Here is a 25,267-nt window from a genome sequence, read left to right on the forward strand (position 1 = left end):
CCCACATCTACAAGTTGTTCACAAGGGTCATTACTAATAGATTAGAAAGAATACTTGATGAGAATCAACTGAAAGAGCAAGCTGGCTTTAAGACAGGATTCTCAACTATGGATCACCTTCACATAATATCACAACTAATGGAGAAAGCAAATGAATATAAAGCACCATTATGCGTGGCATTTGTGGATTATGAAACGGCATTTGAATCCATATAGCATAAGGCAATGTTTCGGACACTGGAAAGACAAGGCATAGATACCCCATCTATTATGATTTTGAAGAAAATATATGAGAATGCTACTTCCTTTATTAGACTAGACAAAGACAGTAGGAAATTTAAAATTGAGAAAGGAGTTTGACAAGGAGACACAATATCTTTGAAGCTATTTACTGCTACCCTTGAGGAAGCTTTCAGAAGATTAGACTGGTCGCAGAAAGGAGTCAATGTGAATGGAGAGTACCTAAACCATTTACGATTTGCAGATGACATTGTGGTCATAAGCCACGATCCCAAAGAACTAAAGGAAAATCTTAATCAGTTATGCACAGTTAGTAAGGATTTTGGACTAAAGATGACTATGGCTAAAACAAAAGTAATGATGAACAAGTATGCCACAGAAAGGGACATAATGATTGAAGGAGCAGTAATTGAAAAGGTGGAGTCATATACTTATCTGGGACAAGTTATTAGCTGCAATAATGATAAATGGCTGGAAGTCAAGAGAAGAATAAATTTTGGATGGATAGCATTCAGGAAATATAGTCACATACCGAAGAGCAATATCCCAGTTTGTCTGAAACGTAAAACAATGAACCACCATGACTTATGGAAGTGAAACTTGGGCACTCACCAAAAGAATGGAAGAGAAGCTGAGAACTACACAACGAAGAATGGAACAAATTATATTGGGAATCAGACTGTTAGATAAGAAGAGAAACACATGGATTAGGCAGCAAACTCAAGTAAAGAACATTCTTATCAAAACTAAAGAACTAAAATGGTCTTGGGCAGGACACATAGCTTGAAGACATGATGACAGATGGACTAAGAAAATAACAGAATGGTACCCAAAAGGAGCTGGAAGACAACGGCAGAGATGGATAGATGAAATTCATGAGTTTGTGGGTAGTAAATGGATGGCCATTGCACAAAACAGAAGGAACTGGAAAGTTGCTGGAGAGGCCTTCATCCTGCAGTGGATTGAAAAAGGCTGATGATGATGATGACTGAGCTGATGACACAGAGGCATCAATACTATTAATCAACAGACAAATGTTAAAATAATCTGTAAAATGTGTTTTTCATAAATTTTATTGTGATCTAATATAAATATTAATTTTTACGATCTAATTTAAATATCCGCAGGCTGGATAAAATTCTTTCACGGACCGGATCCAGCCTGCAGGCCGTAGTTTGGGGACCCCTGTTTTAGAGTTAGAGTGAATGGATGTTGACTGCTTTCAGCATATGTATGGAATGGTTTGGAAGAGAGCAGAGGAATTACAGATGTCGATTCAGAAGAACAGTGCCCACGGAACTATCCATAGAAAAGGCATGCGAAACTGAACATTTGTGTGACAGAGTGGAGTGTGTAAGATATGAGTCATTAATTAAGTGGACTTTGTAAGATATGAGTCATTAATTAAACGGACTGCTGTCTTTGGATGGAGTCAAGAAGCTTGAGACTTTTGAGGGCATCCCCCCCCCCATGTGTGGGAACAGTATTCCATGGTTGGGTAGATTTCAGATTTATATAGAGTGAGTAGTTGTTTGGAAGAAAAGTAATGCCAAGATAAAAAAAAAGAAAACTCAGTTTTTTTTATACAAAAGAACCGAGAAAAGAAAAGAATTGTAAAAGAAGCAATATTTGTGATGTGCTTATGCTAAGAGAGAGATAAGAAGTTAGAGTAATCCCTAGTAGAGACATGTGATCTTTTCTAGAAATCTGAGTGTCATCTAGGATGAACACGGAACAGTAGACTCTTTTGTCATTGTATAAAAAAACATTATGGGACCCCTATTGTCTTAAAACTTGATACTGGACATGTTGGACAGACAACTTGTGTAATCGAGACCTGCTAATATTAGCGGGTCTCGATTACACAAGTTGTCTGTTCAACGTGTCTAGACTCTTTTGTGTGAGAAATAAAACAGGACTGAGTTTTAGAATGATTGATATGAGCAAAGTTCCAAATAAGAAACACACTAGTGGAATAAGAAACTATATTAAAAAAGGGCAACGTAGAGCAGGAGCATAGGTTTTGGGAACAAGTGGGGAAATGCCATCTGGACTTGGAGCTTTCTTGTTATCAAGACTGTTCAGAATTCTTCTAACATCCCTCTGTCAGAAGACCATGGGAGGCTGAAGTGCAGTGTATTGAGTATGATAGGAGGTGGTTTACCACAATCATCAATACAAGAGAAAAAATAGTATGCTAGTAAGTCAGCTTTGTCTTTAGCAAAGCTGACTAAGTCAGCTAGTAAGTCAGCTTTGTCTTTAGCAAAGCTGACTTACTAAAGATGCACTAAAACCCTTATTTAGATAAGGGACATGATTTTAGGGTGGAATGCAGAATAAAGGATTTCATCCCTACAAGAATGGCACCTCTGTAGCCAGGTGGGCAGGAGCAGCAGTGAGTAGCACATGCTTCTTGATTAGACCGGGGTTTGAGCCCGTGACCACCAAATACGGAGGATGCGGAAAGGTCAGGGAATGACCACCGCATATCCCCGGAGCAATATGGCCTTAGTTGCTAATGTTCCTAAAAAAAAAAAAAAAAAAAAAAACCAAACCAAAAACCCTACAAGAATAATTTCATTGCCATGATCTGAGCAAATATTGAGATTGGAAGTTTTAAAACAGTGATCCAACCAAGAAAAAGAGGAGCATAAATCATGCAGGCCGTCTGATTTCATGTTGCTGTAATGCCAAACAACACAAAGTTGAGAATTATAAGCTACTATATACATTAAGATCATAAAGTTGGCTAAACCAGTCTTTTGTCTATAATTCACAAATAAATAACCTGTCAACATCTGATTTATGACAATGTATAACCAATGTTAAGGGATGGTGCCACCAGATGTAATGCACTGTAACCATGTCATAACATTATAGCAGCATTAATTTAAATTCGAGTAGTATTTTAGAATAGAATGTTAAGACGATGGGTGGAAAGATTTTGCTTAAATAATTTTATGTGGCACATACGTACATGCATATAGGCCATTATAAGATGTATGGGGTGTATCAAGTGTACAAGGCTCTGAAGGGAATTGATAAAAGGAATGAAGCAGGCATATTTTTACTTGTAGAGACAAGAGCTAGGAATACAAGTACAAAATCGTAGGGAGTAGCAGAAGGCCGGATCTCATGAAGCTTACCTTAGGATAGTGTTTTATATATATTACAATAAATTACTAGCCATCTTGGCCTATTAATTTATTCTAATGATTTAGAACTGCAAGCAGAGAGTTTGAGTTCAGAGCAGAATTGAATGTTTATTTTTTGCTGACAGCCAAAAAGTGAGTAAATGGAGATTTTTTTTTTTTTTTTTTTGAAAGATGCAAAAATGACCACTTCCTTACATTATTTAGCCTTTCTAGCATAAGCAACATCATAGTTTCTTGCTGTGAATACTTTAGAAAATTGTCAGCTTGATACATGATGTTTCTTTATGGAGCATATCAGAGAACTACCAAATGGCTGAAGTTTTACCCTTATAAAATTAATTTTATTCAATAGCTGAAAGAAACAACACAGGCAGTGGCAGCAGTGTTTGAACATCTATTGGAGATTCCTAATATGTGTGCAACAACCCTTGACAGTTTTTAATTAACTTGAATTTTGTGTAAGATGAAGTGTCCATATTGATGCCCCTTCTGTTGTCATTTTTTCAAGTAGAACAGTGCACCATGCCATTAAGCCAGACATGGTTTGGGGAACATTCCTTGACTGACCAGCTTATTAAATTATGACCCATTCACACATTTATGAAATGAACCCAAAAATGTTGTCCAAGATATGGATCTGCTGCAGCTTACGTTACCAAAGTTACAGCTGCATTAATTATGACTATACTACATTTTTACTTTGTGGAGTCTATACCATAGCAAGTCAAAGGCTTTATATAGACATGGGAGCCTAATACATTATTAAGCAGGTGTTCTTATTTCAATAACAGGTGAGTGTACATTGTAATCTGTGATGTCACTGTGAATGACCTATAATCCATAGTAGCATATAACTTTTGCATGTTCTCATGATCTGAAAACTTTAAAACTAAACAGTTTTGCAATTATAGCATTATCTGAAATAAAGCTTGATTTAAATAATTTATTATGTCTTATTATAATGATATTTATAATGTTTATAATGATATTTAATTTAGGTAAAGATGGCTGAGCATTTGGGTGCTGCAGCTGCTCTTTTATATCCAGACCCTATAGATTCTGTGCCACCACAGTCACAAGTGTATCCATTTGGACTGGGTCTACCAGGTGATGGTGTAGTAAGAGGAAATATAAAGACTGCGTGGGGTGATCCCCAAACTCCCCTGCTTCCAACCACAGGTAAAGTGCTATTATTTACCCTTGATAATTATTTTGGAAACAGAAAAGTATTTTACTAGTATGAATAAGAACACTACTCTGCATTGCAAGGCCAAATTTCAAGTATTTTAATCTTCTGTATAAATAATGCTACTCCAGACATTTTGGGGCTCTATAGTTTCTTTGGGGCTCTGTAGTTCCCTTTTCTATGGATAAAACTGAAATAGAGCTTTAAAAATATTAAAACTTTACATTGCAGGCTGTATTGGCCTACTACTGCTAATATGTTGGAACAGAATTTAATTTTTGCATTTTATTAAATAGTATGATATAGTTAACTGATTGCAGTGTTTAGTGCATTCACAAATACATAAAGTGCATACTCTCTTCACCACGTCTATCCATTCATCTGCATATAACAACTCAATACCCAGTGGATGAATTTCAATTAAATTTTATATTTGGGTCTTTTAAAAAAATATGTTGAGCCATCCAAAATTTCATTAAAATTAGACCAGTAGAAATTTGGTAAACGCCCATAAAATTTCAAGTTATTTCTACATTTAAATGAAAATATATATTGGATGTCTAACTCATATACTCAAGATGGAAATGTCATATTGACACCAAATTTTTTTATCATATTTTTAGGATCAGATCTGAAACAGCCTCCAGTTTCACCCCCACCACCAGAAAGAAACCTATACTTATTGACATCATATTTTCAGCACATGTTTCTTTAGTCTCTGAGAAGATTTTAAGATGAATTAAAATTCCATAGGCCCACATAAAACTGTCTAAATTAAAGTGTTTCGGGCATTACTCAAGAAGAAAATGTGAGATAGACACTAAATTATTTTTATCACACATCAATGTTCCCTTGGTGCATGTGGAGGTTTTAGGACTACTTCCAATTTCATAGCCCTCCTGCCATTCCTCCCCAACACACACACACACACACACACACACACACACACACACACACACACACACACACACACACACACACACACACACACACACTTACACATCAGACATCCTGTAAATAGGTTAACCTTTGTTCCCTATGCATCCATTCTCCCTCCCATAAATGAAAGAACCACTATAAAAATCTCATTTCAAAGCTACACTTCTTGAGTACAACATAGAAGTTTTTAATCCCTATCTTTAATCGTTTTAATTTATAATTGAATGTGCTTGAAATGTAAGGAAATGTATGATGCCTTTTTGTATATGAGGTGTGACAATAAATTTCCCAGACTGGTGCAATAAAAAGAACACTAAGTGAAAGAGCTCAAAAATGGTTTTATTTTTATTTAAAGTAATCACCACCTGATTGAATGCACTTATTGTGCCATTCTAAATGTTTCTGTAAACAGTCAGTGAAGGCACTCAAAGAAATTATGTTTAGTTCGACTTATGTTTTTCTTTATGTTCTCAACATCCTGAAATCTTTTTCCTTTGAGGGCAGTTTTCATCTTGGGAAAGAGGAAGAAATCTGCTAGTGCTGGATTGGGAGAATAGGGTGGATGGTTGATCTGTACAATGCCATGTGATGCTTGGTCTGCCAGAACAGCTCAGTGCAGAATGGGTGAGGGCATTGTCAAGCAACAAGAATCAGCTGCCTTTCAAAATTGCAGCCTCACTTAAAAAAATGTGCTTCAGTAGTCTTTGAAGTACCTGTATATAGAATGCAGCATTGGCTCTTTCCCCTTCAAGTACAACTTCCTTGTGAATCACACCTGTTTTTCAAAAAACGTGATCAGCATCATTTCTTGATCGTGGACTTCTGTAAATGGAACTTTGGTCTATGCTGATGATTTTGAAGTCTGATGCTTCTTCGTCTCTGGGTCATACTGAAACACACAACACTCATCTCCAGTTACAATACAGTCGAGGAAATTAGGATTGTCTTGATGAGTCTGGTGAAGTCTTCTCTTGATGCCACTCTTCATTCCTCTGCTCATCAGTGAGGCTGTGCATCACAACTTTTGCACAGACTTTCCTTTTCCCTAAATCTTCATATAGAATTTGATGAATTGTCTCCTTATTCATATCTAATTCATCGGCTATCATTCTGAGGGTCAAACAACAATCTCTTGCCACAATTTACTAAAATTTTGCAACTCTGTTATTTTGAGAGGTTGACAGACACCCACTTCTTTGGTCTTCATGAACATCCTCACATCTGTCCTTGAGCTGCTTATACCATTCAAACACACTGTTACAACTTAATTTTTCATCGCCATAAACAGTTTTTATTATTTTATATGTTTCTGTTGCAGATTTTCCCAGTTTAAAGCAAAATTATGATATTCATTGCAAAATTGTGGCACAGAACTTTGACACTACTAATGAAACTTTTTGTTATTTGTAACCTATCAGCCTACTAGACAATCTCTGTGGTACCATCTGTTGGAAGAAGTTTGAAATACAACATGCCACTTCTGTTTATTTTCAAACTGTTCAAGCATGACCACAGCAGCACTAGTCCAGGAATTTTAAGGCATGCATGTAAAACTAGATTTTATAAAAGTAGTTTTTCTTGACGAAAAAGTACATTATAATAATCATTTTAATAAATTATGTATTATTTACATTTCAGTAATGGTTGCATACCTTTATTCTCAGCACAGTCTGAGGAGGAGAGTATGCCATTCTTCCAAAAGGTATTTGATAATGAAAAAGACATAGTGGTAATTTTACAGTCTGATTTTAAGCTCTCTGAGAAATGCAGACACACTGTCAGAACAGCACATCGAATTCTGTTCAGTAATATACAGGAACTTTACCAGCAGGGATAAAAGGTGATTATCCCATTGTATAAAGCAATAGTTAGTCCACATCATAAACACTGCATAAGGTTGGGAAATGACTAGATCTATTGGAAATAATGCAGAGAAGAGCAACAAAATTAGCTGGGGGCACAAAAGGGTACTCTTATGATGAAAGATTTGAGTTCTGTAAATTGGATGACAACTTACAGAACATGGAGGCCTAATTGCAGTGTTTAAGGCTTTAATAGGTTTCAGTAAAATAAATGCTGATGGCATCTTTACTCTTTATCAGGTGATGCATGTATATAAAGGTGCTTCAATTTAAATTGGAAAATGAATAATTGCAGAATAAATGCACAGAAATTTGCCTTCAGCAAAAAAGTAACTGATTGTTGAAAAAAAAAACAAAAAAACTTACCTGTTATCAGAGAATAAAGGATTGGATAAATCACTAGAATGAATAAAGCAAATGAATGTTTTTTTTTTTTTTTTTTGCTGATATACTATGTTTACTTTATTACATCATTTTGCCAGTACTAATACACTAAAGAAAGTGTTTGAAACCTTTCTGATGAGTTAAAACAATCTGAACCTACAATAATAATAATACAACAAAATAGTTCCTGGAAAGTTGCTGGAGAGGCCTTCATCCTGTGGTGGATTGAAAATAGCCGATAATGATGAGTTCCAATCCTTAGTTCCAGAAAATAATCCCAAAAAATGCCCAAGTCAAAAAATTAATTCTGCTTAAATATTTTCAAGTACACATCTTCTGTGGAAGTCTGAATGCTCAATTCTGATAATCTGTCCTGAGAACAAATCCTAAGATTTAGATTTCAGCCTGTGACCATACACTTCTACAGACATAACAGACCAGAGCAATATGATTTAAGATGCTGATGCTCCATATGACCAATAACAGCAACAACCCAAATATTTATAGCCATTTCTATATAACTACAAGAAATACAGCTAACTTGATATTGAAGTTCATCATCCAGTTATTCCACTTTATATAATTCATTTGAAACTGTGCAAAAAGCATTACAATTACTTAGGCAATATCAGAAGTTTCAGAATTTTACCAGTGTTTAAGAGCACCTGATATAAGCAACAGAAAATATACAGCAATATGTAACTATGAACCAGCTTTTCAATTTTAACATAATTATACACAGTTATGTGAAATACTATTTTGTTGCATAGATTCCACATTTTTTATCACATTTAACTACTGATAGACTTTCTGCTTTTCAAGACAACTTTAAAAACTCAAGTACATAAACTCAGGTAACTTTAAACTTTATTTTAACAATAGCTAGTGGCCAGACTGATTTTCGTATTGTTTATAGTATTAGCTACAAACTTTGACCGCTGTATTCTACATAGCTATTAATTGCCACTACTTTGTAAATAAGCACTCATATTATCTTACAGCAATAGTAAAAATTACAAAGAAAATTAATTAACACATGTCAAATGGTAGTCTTTTAAGCAAGCAGCATGCCTAATTTAAAATTAAATAAAAATTAAAAACAGAACTTGTAAATATTATTGCTTCTGCTATATTTTTTATATGGATATTTTATATATATTGCTGGATTTCACTTGAATTATAGGTTAAGTTCATTTCCTAAAGATAATTAATTGAAGAAGTGTATATAATGCAACATGTCTCTCCTTGGAATTTTGTATCTTTATTCTGATTTAAAAAAAAAAAAATTTAATTAGAATAAAAATACAGAAAAATTTTTTTAAAAAAATTTAATCAGAATAAAAATACAGAAAAATTTAAAAAAAAACAGAAGTTTTTAATATTTTTTTAAATTGAATTTTTCAGTTGGCATGTATAAACTTCCAGTTAATCAGATGAAATTACCATCAATTCCTGTTCAGCCAATTAGCTATAATGATGCTCAGAAGCTTCTTAGGTAAGAGCTTCTTAATTTTGAATGTTTCTAAATTTGTTTCTAGTCAGAGAGAGCATGCTCGCTCTCTCTCTCTCTCTCTCTCTCTCTCTCTCTCTCTCTCTCTCTCTCTCTCTCTCTCTCTCTCTCTCTCTCTCTCTCTCTCTCTCTCTCTCTCGCTCGCTCTCTCTCTCTCTGTGTTCACGGTTATTATTATCATTGCTTTGCTTTGTACTCCAAAATTCTTGGGATGTAAGCCTTTGGACCCTTTGAGTTATAGTTAGTAAGTAGTGTATATTTAATATACACTACTTACTGACATATTTAATTAAGTTATTCTTAAATTTAAAGCTAAATAGCTGCTATCTATGACACTTTTTTGTGACAAACTGAGCTCTTTTTTAATGTTGTCTACAGAAATTATGCTATATCACTCCTTCAGGTTGCTATATAACTTCCAGAGCTTGAAGCTTATTAGTTCTAAATTTGATCGTCTACATCTTTTTGAAATCTCTCATATTGTGAAAACTTATCATTATGGGGTTGTCAGGGCCTGCATTGATTGTTGCTAGTTACTCCACTGATGAAGGGACATCAAATCTTGAAATGACTCTGAGTTATGAGGCCGATTGCAAATAAATAACAGTACACTTTTCTTTGTGGAGTAAGTGCTGTTTATTTGTAATGTAAGAATGAAGCAACTTATCGTGATAGCACTTTACAATACGAGATGCTTGATGCTTTTGTGTTGACTAGTTTACTTTTTTAGCTACTTAGATTTAGCTATGCAGACTAGTGCAATAAAAAAAGAACACAAAGTGAAGGAGCTAAGTAATGGTTTTATTTTTATTTAAAGTAATCACTACTTCATTGAATCACTTATTATGCTATTCTAAAAGTTTATGAAAAGAGTCAGCAAAGGCATCCAAAGGGGTGATGTTCATTTCAGCTGCTGTGTTTTTCTTTATGTCCTCAATATCTGGAAATTTCTTTCCTTTGAGGACAGTTTTCACCTCGGGAAAGAGAAAAAAAAAAGTCTGCTGGTGCTATATGAGGAAAGGAGAGTGGATGGTTGATAAGTACAATGCCATGTTTCATCAGAAATGTCTTAAGTGCAGAATGGGCAGGGACATTATTGTGTAACAAGAACCAGCTGCCTTTCTCTCAAAATTGCTACCTCACCTGGGAAGTGCATTTCAATAGACTTTGAAGCACATGTATGTAGAACAGCATTGACTCCCTCCCTTTCAGGTAAAAATGTCTTGTGAATCGCACCCTGTTTGTTGGAAAACCTGAATTGCATCATCTTGATCCTGGACTTCTATAAATGAACTTTTTGAGCCTTGTTGATGATTTTGAAGTCTGACACTTCATCTCTGGGTTATGCTAAAACACCCAACACTCATCTCCAGTGACAAATCAGTTGGGGAAATTATAATTGTCTTGACAAGTTTGGATGAATTCCTTGCATGATGACACTTTGCTTTGCTCTTCTGTTACACTGTGTGGCACAAATTTTGCACAGACATTCCTTTTCCCTAAACCTATGTGCAGAATTTGACAGATCATCTCATTCATATCCAACTCATCAACCATTATTCTGAGGGTCAAACAACAATCTCTTGCCACAATTTCTCAAAAACTTTTGCAACTCTGTCCCCATTTCAAGAGGTTGATGGATGGCCACTTCTTGGGTAAACATCTTCACGTCTGTCTTTGAACTGCTTATATCATTGAAACACACTGGTATGACAACATTTTGTCACTATAAACAGTTTTTAATATTCCATACATTTCTGTTGCATATTTTCCCAGTTTAAAGCAAAATTTGATATTCACTTATAAATATTGCAAAGTACTTGTTCAATTCATCTGCAACATCAACCAGGTTGATCTAATATTTTCCCAAATTCCCTACACAAGTGTCCTATCTGCATTTCACCTTATTTAAGCATGTACTTAGACGTGCATGGCTTAATCTTCGAGATAAGTACATTACAATCTAAGGAACTATTGAAACTTGTTAAATTATTAATTCAAATTATTTATTCAAACTTAACTCCAGAAATTGCCTGGAGATAGATGAATTAACTAAGGAATTGATCTTGTTATGGACACTTGGATGGTTTGCATTAACACCCAAAGAGGGAAAGTATAGTTAAAAGGAATTTGCTTAAAACATGGTGGCCCACACCTCTGAAATTGAAACTTAAATACCTTCTTTTTACCCCATTCACCACCAAACGTTTACTTTTTTTTAATACCCAGGCTAGATAACTTAAAAACTTCATCTCCAGAATACTGCTAGACTAATCCCACAGTGTCAAACACTGACTGTTGTAATATGAGAGACAGTACTGATGGCCCTACATGCCAAAACAAACACAAACTGCTTTAATGCAAATTGGTTTAATGCAAACCAATAAATACAGGCCTGTATTTATTGGTTTGCATTAAACTGTGAAATGAAAATAAATGCAAATAGAAATTAATTAAAAAGCAAACAATTCTGCCGCCGTTATGGTAATGATGTTATTAGACCCTGCCGTGCAACATTTGAACATTTCAAAAGTGTGAGATTTTCAAACTTATGTGGTTAGATAAGAAAATGTTTATATATAACAATGGATATGTCATCTTTGAAAAAGAACCTTTTGGAAAAATTACTAAAAACTTAAATATTTAATTTAATCTTTAGAGCAAAGCTCCAGCAATTCCACATCTCTTCCATCATGCAGTGTGATTGATGCCTTTTGAGGTTATGATGGAAATCATGGCGAGATCCAACCTTCTTTACATTTTGAGGGTGCGGCTTTAAAATGGTGTTCACAGGCTAGCCACCAGAGTGTCCACTGGACCAAACCCATTGATAATTCTCTAGGAGGCTTCCAGATCAGCTAGTGTATAATCTCACTGCCTCTACTCTGCCAGATAGTGACTGGAGGGAGTCGAAATAGTGTGTATGCAGGAGGCATTGTTGAGGCCACATGTATGTCAAGGAGCTGGGTATATTCTTGCCATGTGTCTGTCATATCCAAAAATTCCATTACTTCATACAGCATGTTCTCCCTACCTTTTCATACTACTGAATACACCACGAATTGTCAAACTAATAGAAAAAACTTATCTGCGAAAATATCTAAACCACCCAAACACTTCCTCGTTCATTTCAAAAATTTATGCAGTCTAAGGTCCAATCTCAATGATGCCCATTTCACTTACAAACAGCCAAACCCCGTTTACTTTTTCTGACAGAATCCCACTTATCAGTTGATTCAACCAATGCTCACCTCAGTTGTCTGAATTATTCACTGTGATTCCTTTCACTTCAAAGGTGGTACTTGGACATATGTCCATTCTGATATTCCTTGTCAGTGACTTAGTAATTTGGAATCTCCTCTTTTCGATCTTCTCTGGCTTAAAATCTCTCTACCACATTCTGTCAAATTCATCTGTTGACTCTGTCATTCTCCCAACTCCACTAATCACTTGGAACTCTTTGAAACTTGACTTTATCCAGTTTCCTAGTCACACAGCCAAGCTGGTCGAGATGCCAAGGCTTTTGCAATTAGTAATGACTTCACCCAGATTGTTCATTTACCTTCCAGAATACCAGACAATGCTAACCATGCAACCAACACACTTGGTTTTTTTCTGATAAACAACCCTTCTAAGTACACGGTTGAGGTGACTGCTCCTCTAGTCACCTCAGATCACAACTTGGTGATGATCTCTTCTCCAGTGGAGCCTTTTTTCTCATGGACATTTGCAACCTTGTGTTGTATGGCATTACAAGAATGAAAAATTCGATGGTCTGCGAAATGTCTTTCTTCTTTCCTTGATCAGATTACTGTTTCAAATCTTCTGATGTCAACATTTGCTCAGATCATGTCAGTGAAATTATTCTTGTAGGGATGAAATCCTTTATTCCACACTCTACCTTAAAATCTCCTCCTTTATCTAAACCTTGATTTTCCAGTAAATATGCTAAGGCAGTTCATGAAAAGAATGTTGCATATTGCAATTGTCTTGTATCCAAATCTCCAGATTCATTTTCTGCTTACACCAAAGCTTGCAATAATTGGAAAGCAATTATTAATCAGTCCAAAGTAGATTTAAAACAGGCTGATAGTAGAAAACTTGCCTGTTGTTGTCCAAATGGTAGTCGAGCATACAGGTCTCTTGCCAAAGGTACTGGCTGCAACTTTTTCCCATCTCTATTCCCACCTCTACCAAGATCAGATGGTTGCCACTTCAGGCAAAGATAAAGATGACCTGCTAACATCCTAAATTTCTTCCAACATGTGTATTGATTATCTTGGTAAACCACCTCCTACCATTCCCATTACACGCTATTCAGTGCCTCCTGTAGTCTTCCATCAAAATGATGTCAGAAGGATTTTGAACAAACTTGATGTTAAGAAAGCTCAGGATCCTGATGGTATTTCTCCACTTGTTCTCAAAACCTGTGCCTCTGAACTTAACTCCTGTTCTGTGTCCTTTTTTTTACTTTCTAATTCCAAAGGTGTTTTCCCTTCTGCTTGGAAATTTGTCCATATCCATTCAGTTCCTAAAAAGGGTGACAAATCCCTCCCATCCAATTATCGTCCCATTGCACTTACTTCTACTCTTTGTAAAGTAATGGAGAAATCGATTAACTGGTAACTCTTAAACTTTCTAGAAACCTTCCATCTGATCATGATCGCCGGTATGGATTCTGTCAGTGTTGATTCCCTGGTGATATTTTGGCTTATGTTACCCATCTGTGGACAAATTCAATGGAAAAGTATGGTGAAACGTAAGCAGTTGCTCTTGACATTTCAAAAGTTTTTGATCATGTTTGAAATAAGCTTCCATTTTATGGTTTTCCAACTGATTTTTGTAAATGGATATCCAGTTTTCTCTCTGACCATCTACCATCACTGCTGTGATGGTAGATGGCTCTCTATGTCTTCTAACTTCTCAACCAATGCTGGTGTTCCCCCAGGTTCAATTCTTTCTCCCACTCTTTTCCTCTTGTATATTAATGACCTACTTCCATTGACCAGAAATCCTATACATAGTTTTGTTAATGATAGCACATTGCATTCCACCTTCCAATTTAAGAAACCTTACCCTGCACAAACAGCCTCAACTTCTCGAATATCCACTCCCAATTCCTTAAACTCTGATGGCCAGGTAATTCTCCAGAGACAAAGATAACCTAGTTAAATTCAGCCCTTCTAAAACTTAGTCCTGTTATATTTTGTGAAAAGGTTACTTCTGCTGCTATGCTTATCTTCAATGACACTCTTATTTCTAGGCAAGATCATATATCTCCATTGAGGATTACCATGAAGCACATTACAAATTTCTTCCTCTACATCTAAAAAACTAGGCTTTCTCTTCAACTTTCAGTGCTTCTTTTCTTCCAAACAGCTGTTCAGTCAGTACAAATCGCAAATCCACCCTACCATGGAATATCATTCCTACATCTGGGGCAGCGACCCCAGAACCTCTCCCAGGCCTCTAGATTCCATTCAGAAGAGAGCAGTTAGGTTAATTAATGACTCATCTCTAACAGTCTCTCTAATCTCTCTCTCATAGACATTCTGTTTCTGCTGTGTGCCTTTTCTGTAGATACTTCCGTCAGCAATGTACTTCTGAATTTGCTTCTGTAATTCATGCTCTCTCTTCCAAAGCAATCTTAACACATGCAGCAACCAGTCGACAACCTTTTACTGACCAACTTGAAACTCACAGAACCAAATTTTCTTCTTCCTCGTGTATTCCTTCAACTTCTGTATTCAAGAACAACCTTCCTTCATATGTATTTCCCGAAAATTACAATCTACAGAAATTCGAGTCTAATGTCAACAAGTATCTTCTTTCATCTTCTCAACCTTCAGCCTATGCACGGTACTAAGTACTATAAGTTCTAAAACCTCTTCTGTTTAGTTGTTTCATAAAAAAAAAAAGAAAAAATTTTAAATATAAAGATTACTTACTATGTATTATTTACTAACATAAATGAGATAGGTTTAAATTTATATATAACAATCATAATTCTCATAATGAATCTTTATTATATTTTTTCTTTAATTAAAAATTTGATCTCTTAAATTAATTTTAGGGGTCTCAGTGGACCACCAGCTCCCCCTGAATGGAAAGGTGGGCTGAATATCAGCTATCATCTTGGTCCTGGTTACAAGCCTCCTAATGACACAAAGTGGGTATGCACTTAAGAGCTACAAAATTCTGATTTGATCTTAAAAATGCTTGCATTATTATTGCCTCCCCTTTACAATTATTACAAAATAAAGCTAATAAAACCTTATTTGCAGTAATATCTCATATGTTGCTACTGTAATTTCATTTCGAAATTTCATTTTTAGAAACATTACTAAACATCATAGTACTTTGAAACATTGTGGGATTTTTAAGAATCTCACATTTTTAATACATAACCATACATTGCATTATAAATTAAAGTTAACTTTAATTAAAGTGGACAACTTAAAAGTTGTCCACTTGTTGCAGTATTCCCAGGAAATTCCCTGACCTAATTGTTCATCATGGAAAATCTTAGTTTAAGGGATGTTACATTTGTAATGTCTCTTCTTATAGTTCTCTGCCCACAGGCAGGTTCAGGGCTCCATTGACACCATTTTTCACTATTTTGTGCTTTCCTTTTAATTCGTGCATAATTTTCCTCTTCCCATCCAATTCTCCTTCTCCCAACAGCTCTCTTCCCACACATCTTCCCCTCTATCACTTTCCTCAGCATGCTTTCTCTTCTCAAAACATGTCCTATAAAGTTCTTTTGTCTTCCTCTTAGTTCTTTTACTAATGTGCTCTCTTCTCCTACTTTCCTCAAAACTTCTTCATTACTCACTTTGTCCACCCATTTCACCCTTTCCATTCTCCTCCACACCCATATCTCAAAAACTTCTAGCCATCTGATCTCCTCTCTTCCCAGTGTCTTTCATCAATGCTTCAGCATATATATTAAATAGTAAGGGGGGACATGGAACACCTTTGCCCTACACCCCTACCAGTGTCTACTTCTTCTGAATCCTCTCTATCAATCTGAACCACAGCTGTCTGTCCCATGTAAAGTTCCCAAATTAGTTTTATATCTCTTATCTAGGCCAACCTTTCCTAGTACTTCCATCAGTTTAACCCAATTCACTCTGTCAAAAGCCTTTTCGAGATCAATAAAACAGATTGCCAGATCTTTTCCTATTTCCATGCTTCTTTCTGCTAATGTTCTTAAATTCCTTTTGCCTCTCTGACCCCACATCCTTCTCTGAACCCAAACTGGTCTTCTACAAATTTGCACTCCTTCATTTTTTGCTTTAATGCATTCTGAGAGAATTTTTAGTAATATTTTTGAGGAATGAGAAATTAAACTGATTGTCCTATAGTTGGTACAATTTGTTGCATTCTTCTTCTTTTCTAATGGGATAATTATGGATTTTAGAAAGTCTTTGGGCCAGCTTCCACATTCATAGATTTTGCCGCAAATCCTGAACAATTCTTTCTTTGCCTCTTCTTCTTCCCTCTTTTTAACTAGGCCACTGCCTTTTCAAATTCTTCTCTTAATAATTTTGGTCTTAAGGTCTCTTTCATCTTCTGCTGTCACAGGCCAGACTTTTGGTTTATTTGTTTTATCATATAGGTCTTCTATATATTCCTTCCATCTTTTCCTTATGTGTTCTTCGATGTATAGAATTTTTCCGTTCATGTTGTTTTATCTTTCCACCAGTCTTATTCTTCTTGTTCGTTAAGCTCTTGACTTTTTCACACATTAGATCACTTCTTCCTCTTCTTGCCATTTCCTCTAGTTCTCTGCACTGTTCTTTCCACCATTTTTCTCTTGCTTCATCTGTTGCCCTTCTAAATTCATTATTTAAACTCCTATATTTAATCCTTGCCTCTTCTGAACTTTGGTGTTTCCATTTTCTCCTCTTCTCCATTTTATCTATCATTTCTTCTGTGATCCATGGTTTCCTTATCCTTTTCTGATCTACTGTAATTAATTTATTTTCTGCTACTCCTACTATAATCTTTTTAAACCTTTCCCATCACTTCTTCTATTTCCTCCTCCTCCACAATCTCCCTATCAATTGCCTCTCTGAAATCACCAGCTAGTGCAGTCTTCAGTACATTCAGATTTCATTTCCTTCTTTTTCTTGCCCCCGTTATTCTCTTGAGTGTAATCTTCATTTTCATCACTACCAAATTGTAGTCAGAGTCAGCATCTGCACCCGGATAGCTATGCAAATTCTTCACAGCATTCCTGTACCTTCTGTTGACTAAAATATAGTCGATTTGGTACCTGTCAACAGCCCCTGGTCTTCTCCAAGTGTACCTTCTTCTTTTCTCCTGTCTAAGTCATGTGTTTGTTGTGAAGATCTCTTCTTTTGCAAAATTCAACAGCTTCTTACCCCTCATTCCTTGTCCCAAGTCCATAGTCCCCAACCTCATCTCTTTCTCTTCCTTCACCGAGGGCAGCATTCCAATCTCTCATCACAATGATCATGCATCTCTCACTCCCCAGCTCTTCTTCTTCCATTATTTCCTCCATCTGTTCATATACCTCATCTACTTCATCCTCAGTATGGTTGCTTGTTGGTAAATATACTTGCATAATCAATAAATCTATTGGCTCAGCCATTGATCTTATAGCTATAATCCTGTTGCTGATTTGTATCACTTTCTTGAGGCTTTATGCATTTTTATCTAGAAGTATAGCTACTCCTCGATGGCTGTCATTTTCCTCCTTTGTATATTACCCTTATATCTTCACTCATGAAGTCTTCCTCATCTTTATTTGTAATGTATGAAATCAAAAATGTAACTTTCAAAGACTAAGAATGATTCTACTACATAACTGTAGTTTTTACTATTTACCTGCAATATTTACAAAAAAAAGGATTATTTTTTCACATACACAATTACTGGCTACCAAAATCATGATTATTATATGTTTATCAAAATGGGCTTCAAATAGCAATTAGTAGACTCTTGCTCCATTCATCTTTTGCATAGAGTATACAAGGAGCATTCAATAAAATATCTACCTACCTATGAAGGAAATGAGATTGAGGCAAAAATCTTATTTTATTTTTCACAATACACTTGTTCCATTTTGTCGGCAATGAGAAAATACCAGACAAATAAAATTCTTTGTTCTGTCCATCAAAGAATGCAGAAACAGCAGACTTCAGTTCATTATTATCAGCAAAGCAACATCCACATACTTTTTTCTTGAGGTGTCGAAAGAGGAAGTAGTCACTGGGGGCCAGATCTGAATTCTTGGCTCAGGATCCCAGTGATGAATCCATGTTTCATCACCTGTAACAATTCTGGAGATGAAAGTTTCAGGATCCCTTCCATAAAGCTCTAAAGTCTCCTCACAGCACCGTACTCTGAATTGCTTCTGTAGAGGGATTAGAAATCTGGGGACCCACCTTGCACTGACCTTACTCATCCCCAAATGTTCATGAAGGATGGTTATAACTGTTCCCTCAGATATGTCATATTGCCTGGAGATTTGGGATACCTTTAAACGTCTGTCATTCAACACAAGAGTTTCCACAACTTAGGACATTTCTGGAGTGGTCGCTGTCACGGGCCTTCCTGGACGTGTATCATCTTCGATGGACTCTCTACCCCACTTGAATTGTTTTGACCAGAATTTCACCTGGTGCTCTGAAAGTGCACTGTTGCCATACACAGCCACCTTCCTTTCATGAATGGCCTTTGGCCCATTTCCTTCTTAGAAACTTGATTACTGAACAATGCTCCAATTTCAGCAATCCATAATCAGATACAGGTGTCTTCCTTCTTTCTGTTACAGCAGCATAATCTAAAAACATAGTGGGATCAAAATTATTCAAGTTGAGATATGTAGGAACATGATAAATCATGAATCATTGAAATATAACTGTGGAAAGTACCTTAGGTAGATAATTTATTGAATGTCCCTTGTGTGTCATAATTAGTGTAAATTTTACCAATTACATTTTTGTTCTTGTGAATAGTGATATAAGTTATTACTGCATTATTTACTTCAAATAAAATTACAGTATCAGGTGTACAAACAAGATGCATCATTTTTAAGTTTTTGATGTTCCCTGGTAGTTTCAAGTCAAAAGGAAGTTGGCTTGAATTTTTCAGTTTGTTCCAACAGGACACATGAATGGAAAAATATTTTTAACTGTATGAGGTGTGTAAAGCATGTTTGCAATATAAAGTGATATAAGTTATCACTTAAATACAAAACACACAAAATAACTCTATTTTTTGAACACAAAAAATAGAGTTATTTTGTGAAGTGGAACTGCTGCTTTGAATGTTATATATGCAGTCTTGCTATTCTATTTTTGATGGAACATAATTTTCTTTTGACTGTAGCAAATTATGCTGGAAAATGTTTCCTAAATTGGAAGTTGTAAAAAAAAAAAAGTATAGGTTATGGCAGGACAAAAGAAGTGGCTATTTGAATTACACAATGTCTGATATAACTGCTATAGTTCTACAATATTTCAAAATGGGCTTTTTTTTTTTTTTCCTCTTTTTTTTTTTCTTTTTTTTTTTTTTTTTTTTGACTGTTGGCAGTAATCAAAGTATAAAGCTTTATCACATTGTGGCAACATACGATGATGAGCTTGCTGTAATGCAGAATATGAATATTTTTTTAAATCTTGTAAAAAAGTGCAGAGTAGAATTTGTTTCATGCATGATAAATAAAATGTTGGTCTGTTTCAATTTTAAAAGACAGAAAATTTAGTTTTTGCTACATAGACTTTAATGCAGATTCCTTAAAAAAGAAGTGCCATTAGCCATTTTCCAAAAAGGGCTAATGGTACTTCTTTAAAAGTGTTCTGCATTAAGGTAGGAGATGAAGAAACATTTATTTTTCAATTTTTGACAAGTATATATGTATGGGCTATTTATGTTGGATTTATCTTTAATTTCAGTGCTTTTGTGAATAACATTAATTAATCATTTCTGATCCGGGTTCAGTTATATATTAACTAACATTTGGTGAAATCATTTGTTATATTTAACAATTACAAAGTATTATGCTGTGTGTTCTGTGTTCATTGTTAATAGTAATATACGCATTGAGAAACTGTTTGTCTGATTTTTTTTTTTTTTTTTAAGATAAAATCAAAGTAGGACAAACTTCTGACTGGTCTGGAAATCGGTCATACGAAATAGTGCTTTAAGAAAATAAATTAGTACAGTTATATTGATTTTAAATGGTGCCATTTTAGAGACGAGGATCATCTTATCAAAGTAGATGTATTCATTTTGTCCTTCAATATTTTAAATATATTCAAATCAATCTGTCTGACTTGGTTAAGTATACGAGGTACTACCCAAAAGTTCCCTAAATGTATTTATAAAATAAATCAGACTCACTCTGGGTCTTATTTGCCAAGGGGACTACTATTTGAAGTAGTCCCCTTGAGAGCGTAAACACCGATCCCTGCGATTCAGTTTGGATATCCTCTATGCTGTCAAATCTTCGACCTTTCAGCTTGATTTTCATTCTTGGGAAGAGGAAGAAGTCACAGGGGGCTAAGTGTGGAAAATAAGAGGGATGGAGGATGATTGTCATGTTGTTGGATGCCAAAAACTGCACCACATCAAGAGATGTGTGGGCCAGTGTATTGATAATGAAGGACTCAGTTCTTTGTGCACCACTTCTCTGGACATTTCATCTTGATGGCTTCCCTTAACTGCCTCAGGACATCACAGTAGAACTTTGCATTGACGGTCTGTCCAGGAGGGATGAATTCCTTGTGGATAATCCCATCAATGTCCAAAAAACAGATCAGCATGGACTTCACATTGCTCCTCGCTTGTCAGGCTTTCTTTGGTCATCAGGACAAAAATGAGCTCTTCCACTGGGATGATTGTTGCTTGGTTTCTGGGTCATACCCATATACCCAACTCTCGTCACCAATGACAACCGTAGAAAGGAAATTTTTATCACTCTTGGCCCGTTCTTGAAGATCTCTAACTTCCATGCAATGCTTCTCTTGGTCTTCACTCAGTAACCATAGTACAAACTTGGCTGCAATCCTTCTCATGTTCAACTCTTCTGACAAAATCCGCTGACACGTGCCATACAATAGTCCTACAATGCCACAAATGTCGTAGATGGTTTGCCTGCAGTCTTCAAGGATCGCCGCCCGAACTTTTGCGATATTTTCTGGAGTGGTGCTTGATGATGGATGTCCAGAGCCCAGACGCCAGAGTCATCAGTCGACATTCGACCATTTTTAAAACGGTAAAACCAGTAGTAGGTCTGCGTTTGGCATAAAGCATTGTCACCAAAAGCTTGTTGCAACTTCTTATGGGTTTCTGCTGCTGTATCGTTAAGAAGGAAACAAAACTTGGTGCAAGCACGTTGCTCTCTCACATCAGCCATCGCAACAATTGCAAACTACGCGAAACACACCGCCAAAAAACTGCGCATAAATATTCAATGACTCTATCCAGCCCGATGCCACGTGGCACACTGATTCACAAAGGATGCATGCAGTGTTACCTAGCACCACAAGTCCGTACTAGACGTAGTACCTGCGCAACATTCAAATTTCGGGAACATTTGGGTAGCATCTCGTATACAACACAAAAGTAACAACCAAGTCAATATCTGAATATTTTATACCTCGTGTTTTGCATTTGAGATTTTATTTTTTCTGTGATTTTAAAATGATTTTTACAGTATGGCTTAGTTTTTTGTTTTATTCTTGTGTTTTTCCTATATACTTTTTATACGGTTGGTATATCTTCACCTTCTTTCAGTATTTTACTGATCTTGTTTTTGATAACTTTATCTTTTCCATTCCAGACAAAAAAAGTACATTAAGTAAAATAAGCATATGTTCCATGTTTTAAGTGTATTCCTAAGGGCCGACCGGGCTAGCCAGGTGGGTAAAGTGCCTGCCTGGCAACCCAAAGGTCGCAGGTTTGAATCCCTCCTCAGGCTTGGATCAGAGTAAAATACAAAAACTTTGGGAGGTGCTTTATGGCCATAGAAGCCGATGCGCCAACAACTAACAAAAAAAATATTCCTAAGTTTTATTATCTTTTATTATTTTTCTGTATTTATTTTGTTCTCTTACTCAAATTGCTTTCTGCCACTCTACACACTGGAGTTTGAGATTCTTTTGTTTAATTTCTACCTTGATGGTATAAAAGATGTTTTTAACATAAGAAATGGTGTGAAAGATATTTTTTCATATACTTTCATAACTGTTTTTCAGATGAGGTGAACAAAAAATTGTGCAGGGAAAAATCAATATTATAGTACTTCAAAAAACTTAATGTCAGATGGTGGCAAATGTAGGATAGGAAAGCCAAATTATTATACTTTGAACAAAGCAATTATAGAGTATTTTCATATTAATTGAAATTAATGAGGAGAACTGGTCAATCTATTGAGCATTAATAGGCAAAAAGAAAATAGAAATAAGAAAAATACTGTGGGTGAAGATAGGAAAATGATAATTTCTATTTATACTTAATACTAATTACATAAAGAAGAGTTCGTCAACCCCTGGAATTACTGTGTCATGATAGAATTAATTCTCTGGCACACTTCTACAGCATTTAAAGATTTTATTCAGTTATTCACAGTTGGTGGTGATGTGGAGACTCATAGAACAAGGAAGTAATAAGTAATTAGGTGTAGAGGTTGAATAAATGGACAGTGAGAAAGTTTGGGTCTTTTAGAGAGACCTCATAATGATACTGATAGTTAAGCTTTCTTAATATTATGAGCCATTAGTCTCCATAAATACTACAACAAAGATACAAAGATTTTATTCAGTTATTTGCAGTTGGTGGTGATGTGGAGACTCATAGAAGAAGGAAGTAATAAGTAATTAGGAGCAGAGGTTGAATAAATGGAGAGTGAGAGAGTTTGGGTCTTTTTGAGAATTTTTAGAGAGACCTCATAATGATACTGATATTTAAGCTTTCTTTATATTATGAGTCATTAGTCTTCATAAATACTACAACAGTGTAGACATTGTTGTAATATTATTGGGCCAGGTATAAACTAAAAAAAAAAAAAAAACAGCCATTGTCAATCCACTACAGCATGGAGGCCTCCTCAACAAGTTATGTTGAGGAAAATCAACCATAATCCGCCACACTGGTCCAGTGTGGGTTGGCAGATTACCCATATTTAGCAGTCAGAGGCTTGAACCCTGGTCTACTCAAAGAGCATGTTCTAGTGCACTCTCCTGCTCCTAACCACTGGTGCACTATGGCCATAGATGCTGATGAGCCTAAAAAACAAACAAGCAAATAGCTCATGACCACTCGGCTATGGAGGCTTTATACACAAGTTAATGCATAATATTACAGTTATAACAATTATCTAAATAACATGAAAGCAGTGCTAAAAGTTATATTAGCCTAATATCTCTGCATAGCATAGACAAGCTGTTAGGACAACTCATAGGTTCTGTCAGTGATATACAGAAATTTTACCAGCAGGGACTAGGTGACTGTCCCGTTATGCGATGACATTCTAACTCTTGCTCAGACAACACACATAAAGGAACATATGTTTAAATTTAAAAGGGATGGTTGTAGGATAGATGTGTGAAAATTTGCTTTCTACCAGAGAGTGATTGATTATTGGAATAAACTTAGTTTGAATAATTTTAAGAATGAACTAGACAAATTCTTAGAGAGGATGGACAGGTAAGGTGGGTATTTTTTTTTTTTTTTTGCTGATGTATAAGCTTGCTTCTTTGCATTACTTGCCACTAATAATATTAATAACAAATAAATATCACCATGTAAGTTGCCATGAGCCACAAAAGTCACAGGCTTTGTTTAGCTCTTTGCTTTGCATTAGTAATAATTTCTAAAGATATATTGGATCTTCATGTTTAATTTATATGTTATATTCTATTTACTTGCCAGATATATATATTTATTATTATTTTTTTAAATATTTAGTATCATACAAGTTGAATAATACTGTTCGTTTTATATGTATGTAGTTTAGTGAATGTAACTGTTGCTAATGAGTTACAAACAAGGGACATATATAATGTACTGGCCACAATTCAAGGGCACTTTGAACCAGGTAAGCTTTATTTTCCTCTCCCTCCATTTAATTCAATTTAATACTGATGTATACTGATATAAATAATATAACCAGCTAAACACTTAACCTCATAAATGCAGATTAAATTTTATAATCACATTTTAGGCCTTTTCTATATTCCTTAAATATGCTGGACATCATATAGAAATCAATAAAAATGCAGTCTCTACATTGAAAGATATCACAACAGTTTTTAAATATTTTTCCTAAGTAAATAATACTATTGGGTGTCTCTAAATGACCTTTATAATTTTAATCTTTTATTCCTCAGAGCACATCTAAAGTACAGTTAATAAATATAAATTACCTAAAAGACCAAGCATCTTTATTAATTTATTATACATCTAAAAAAGTTATTAAAAATTAATGCAGTTCAAAATTAGTGCTTTGAGTGGATCAAACAGTATTCACTCTCCTGCCAAACTTTTTTGGATAGTCAATTTTTCACAGACCTCTGTGATCTTTGTTTTGAGCTGTTCTATTATTGTCTGAAATGGAAGAACATAGATGTTTTCTTTAAAAAACACCCAGGAGAAAATATTCCTGGGTGTGAGATCTAATGATTTCAAATACCATTGCACAGGACCTTCACACCTAATCTATTAATCATGAAGAAGTTCTTCAAGGTACACTTATCTTTGTTATGGAAGTGTGATAGGCCCTCTTTATTGTTGATAAATCATATTTGGAATATCTTCCTGCAGTTATGGCCTGTAACATATTACGATAGACAATTTCTTTATTATCAGTTTTTCAAAGAAAACTATCTATAAACTTTTACTTCTGATATTGCTATTGACCTTGGAACTGTCTGGTGGTTTTCATTCCTCCATATCTACAAGTTGTGCTGATTCACTCATCCTGAGAGGAGAAATGTGGCCTCATTATTGAAGACCAA

General features: G+C 35.3%; 1 protein-coding gene across 1 annotated transcript in view; it reads left to right on the forward strand.

Moving 5' to 3' along the window:
* LOC150086707 (N-acetylated-alpha-linked acidic dipeptidase 2-like) overlaps positions 1-25,267 on the forward strand; it is a 231,043-nt gene that overhangs the window by 100,079 nt on the left and 105,697 nt on the right. Inside the window, exons 7-10 of the mRNA XM_090371536.1 lie at positions 4,393-4,573; positions 9,170-9,260; positions 15,349-15,444; positions 24,263-24,348. Coding sequence (XP_090227662.1) covers positions 4,393-4,573; positions 9,170-9,260; positions 15,349-15,444; positions 24,263-24,348 — 454 coding nt within the window. The remainder of the gene's footprint in view (positions 1-4,392; positions 4,574-9,169; positions 9,261-15,348; positions 15,445-24,262; positions 24,349-25,267) is intronic.

This window comes from Mastigoproctus giganteus, chromosome 4 (assembly GCF_048544385.1).
Source record: "Mastigoproctus giganteus isolate SK-2022 chromosome 4, ASM4854438v1, whole genome shotgun sequence".
NCBI classification, from domain to species: domain Eukaryota; kingdom Metazoa; phylum Arthropoda; class Arachnida; order Uropygi; family Thelyphonidae; genus Mastigoproctus; species Mastigoproctus giganteus.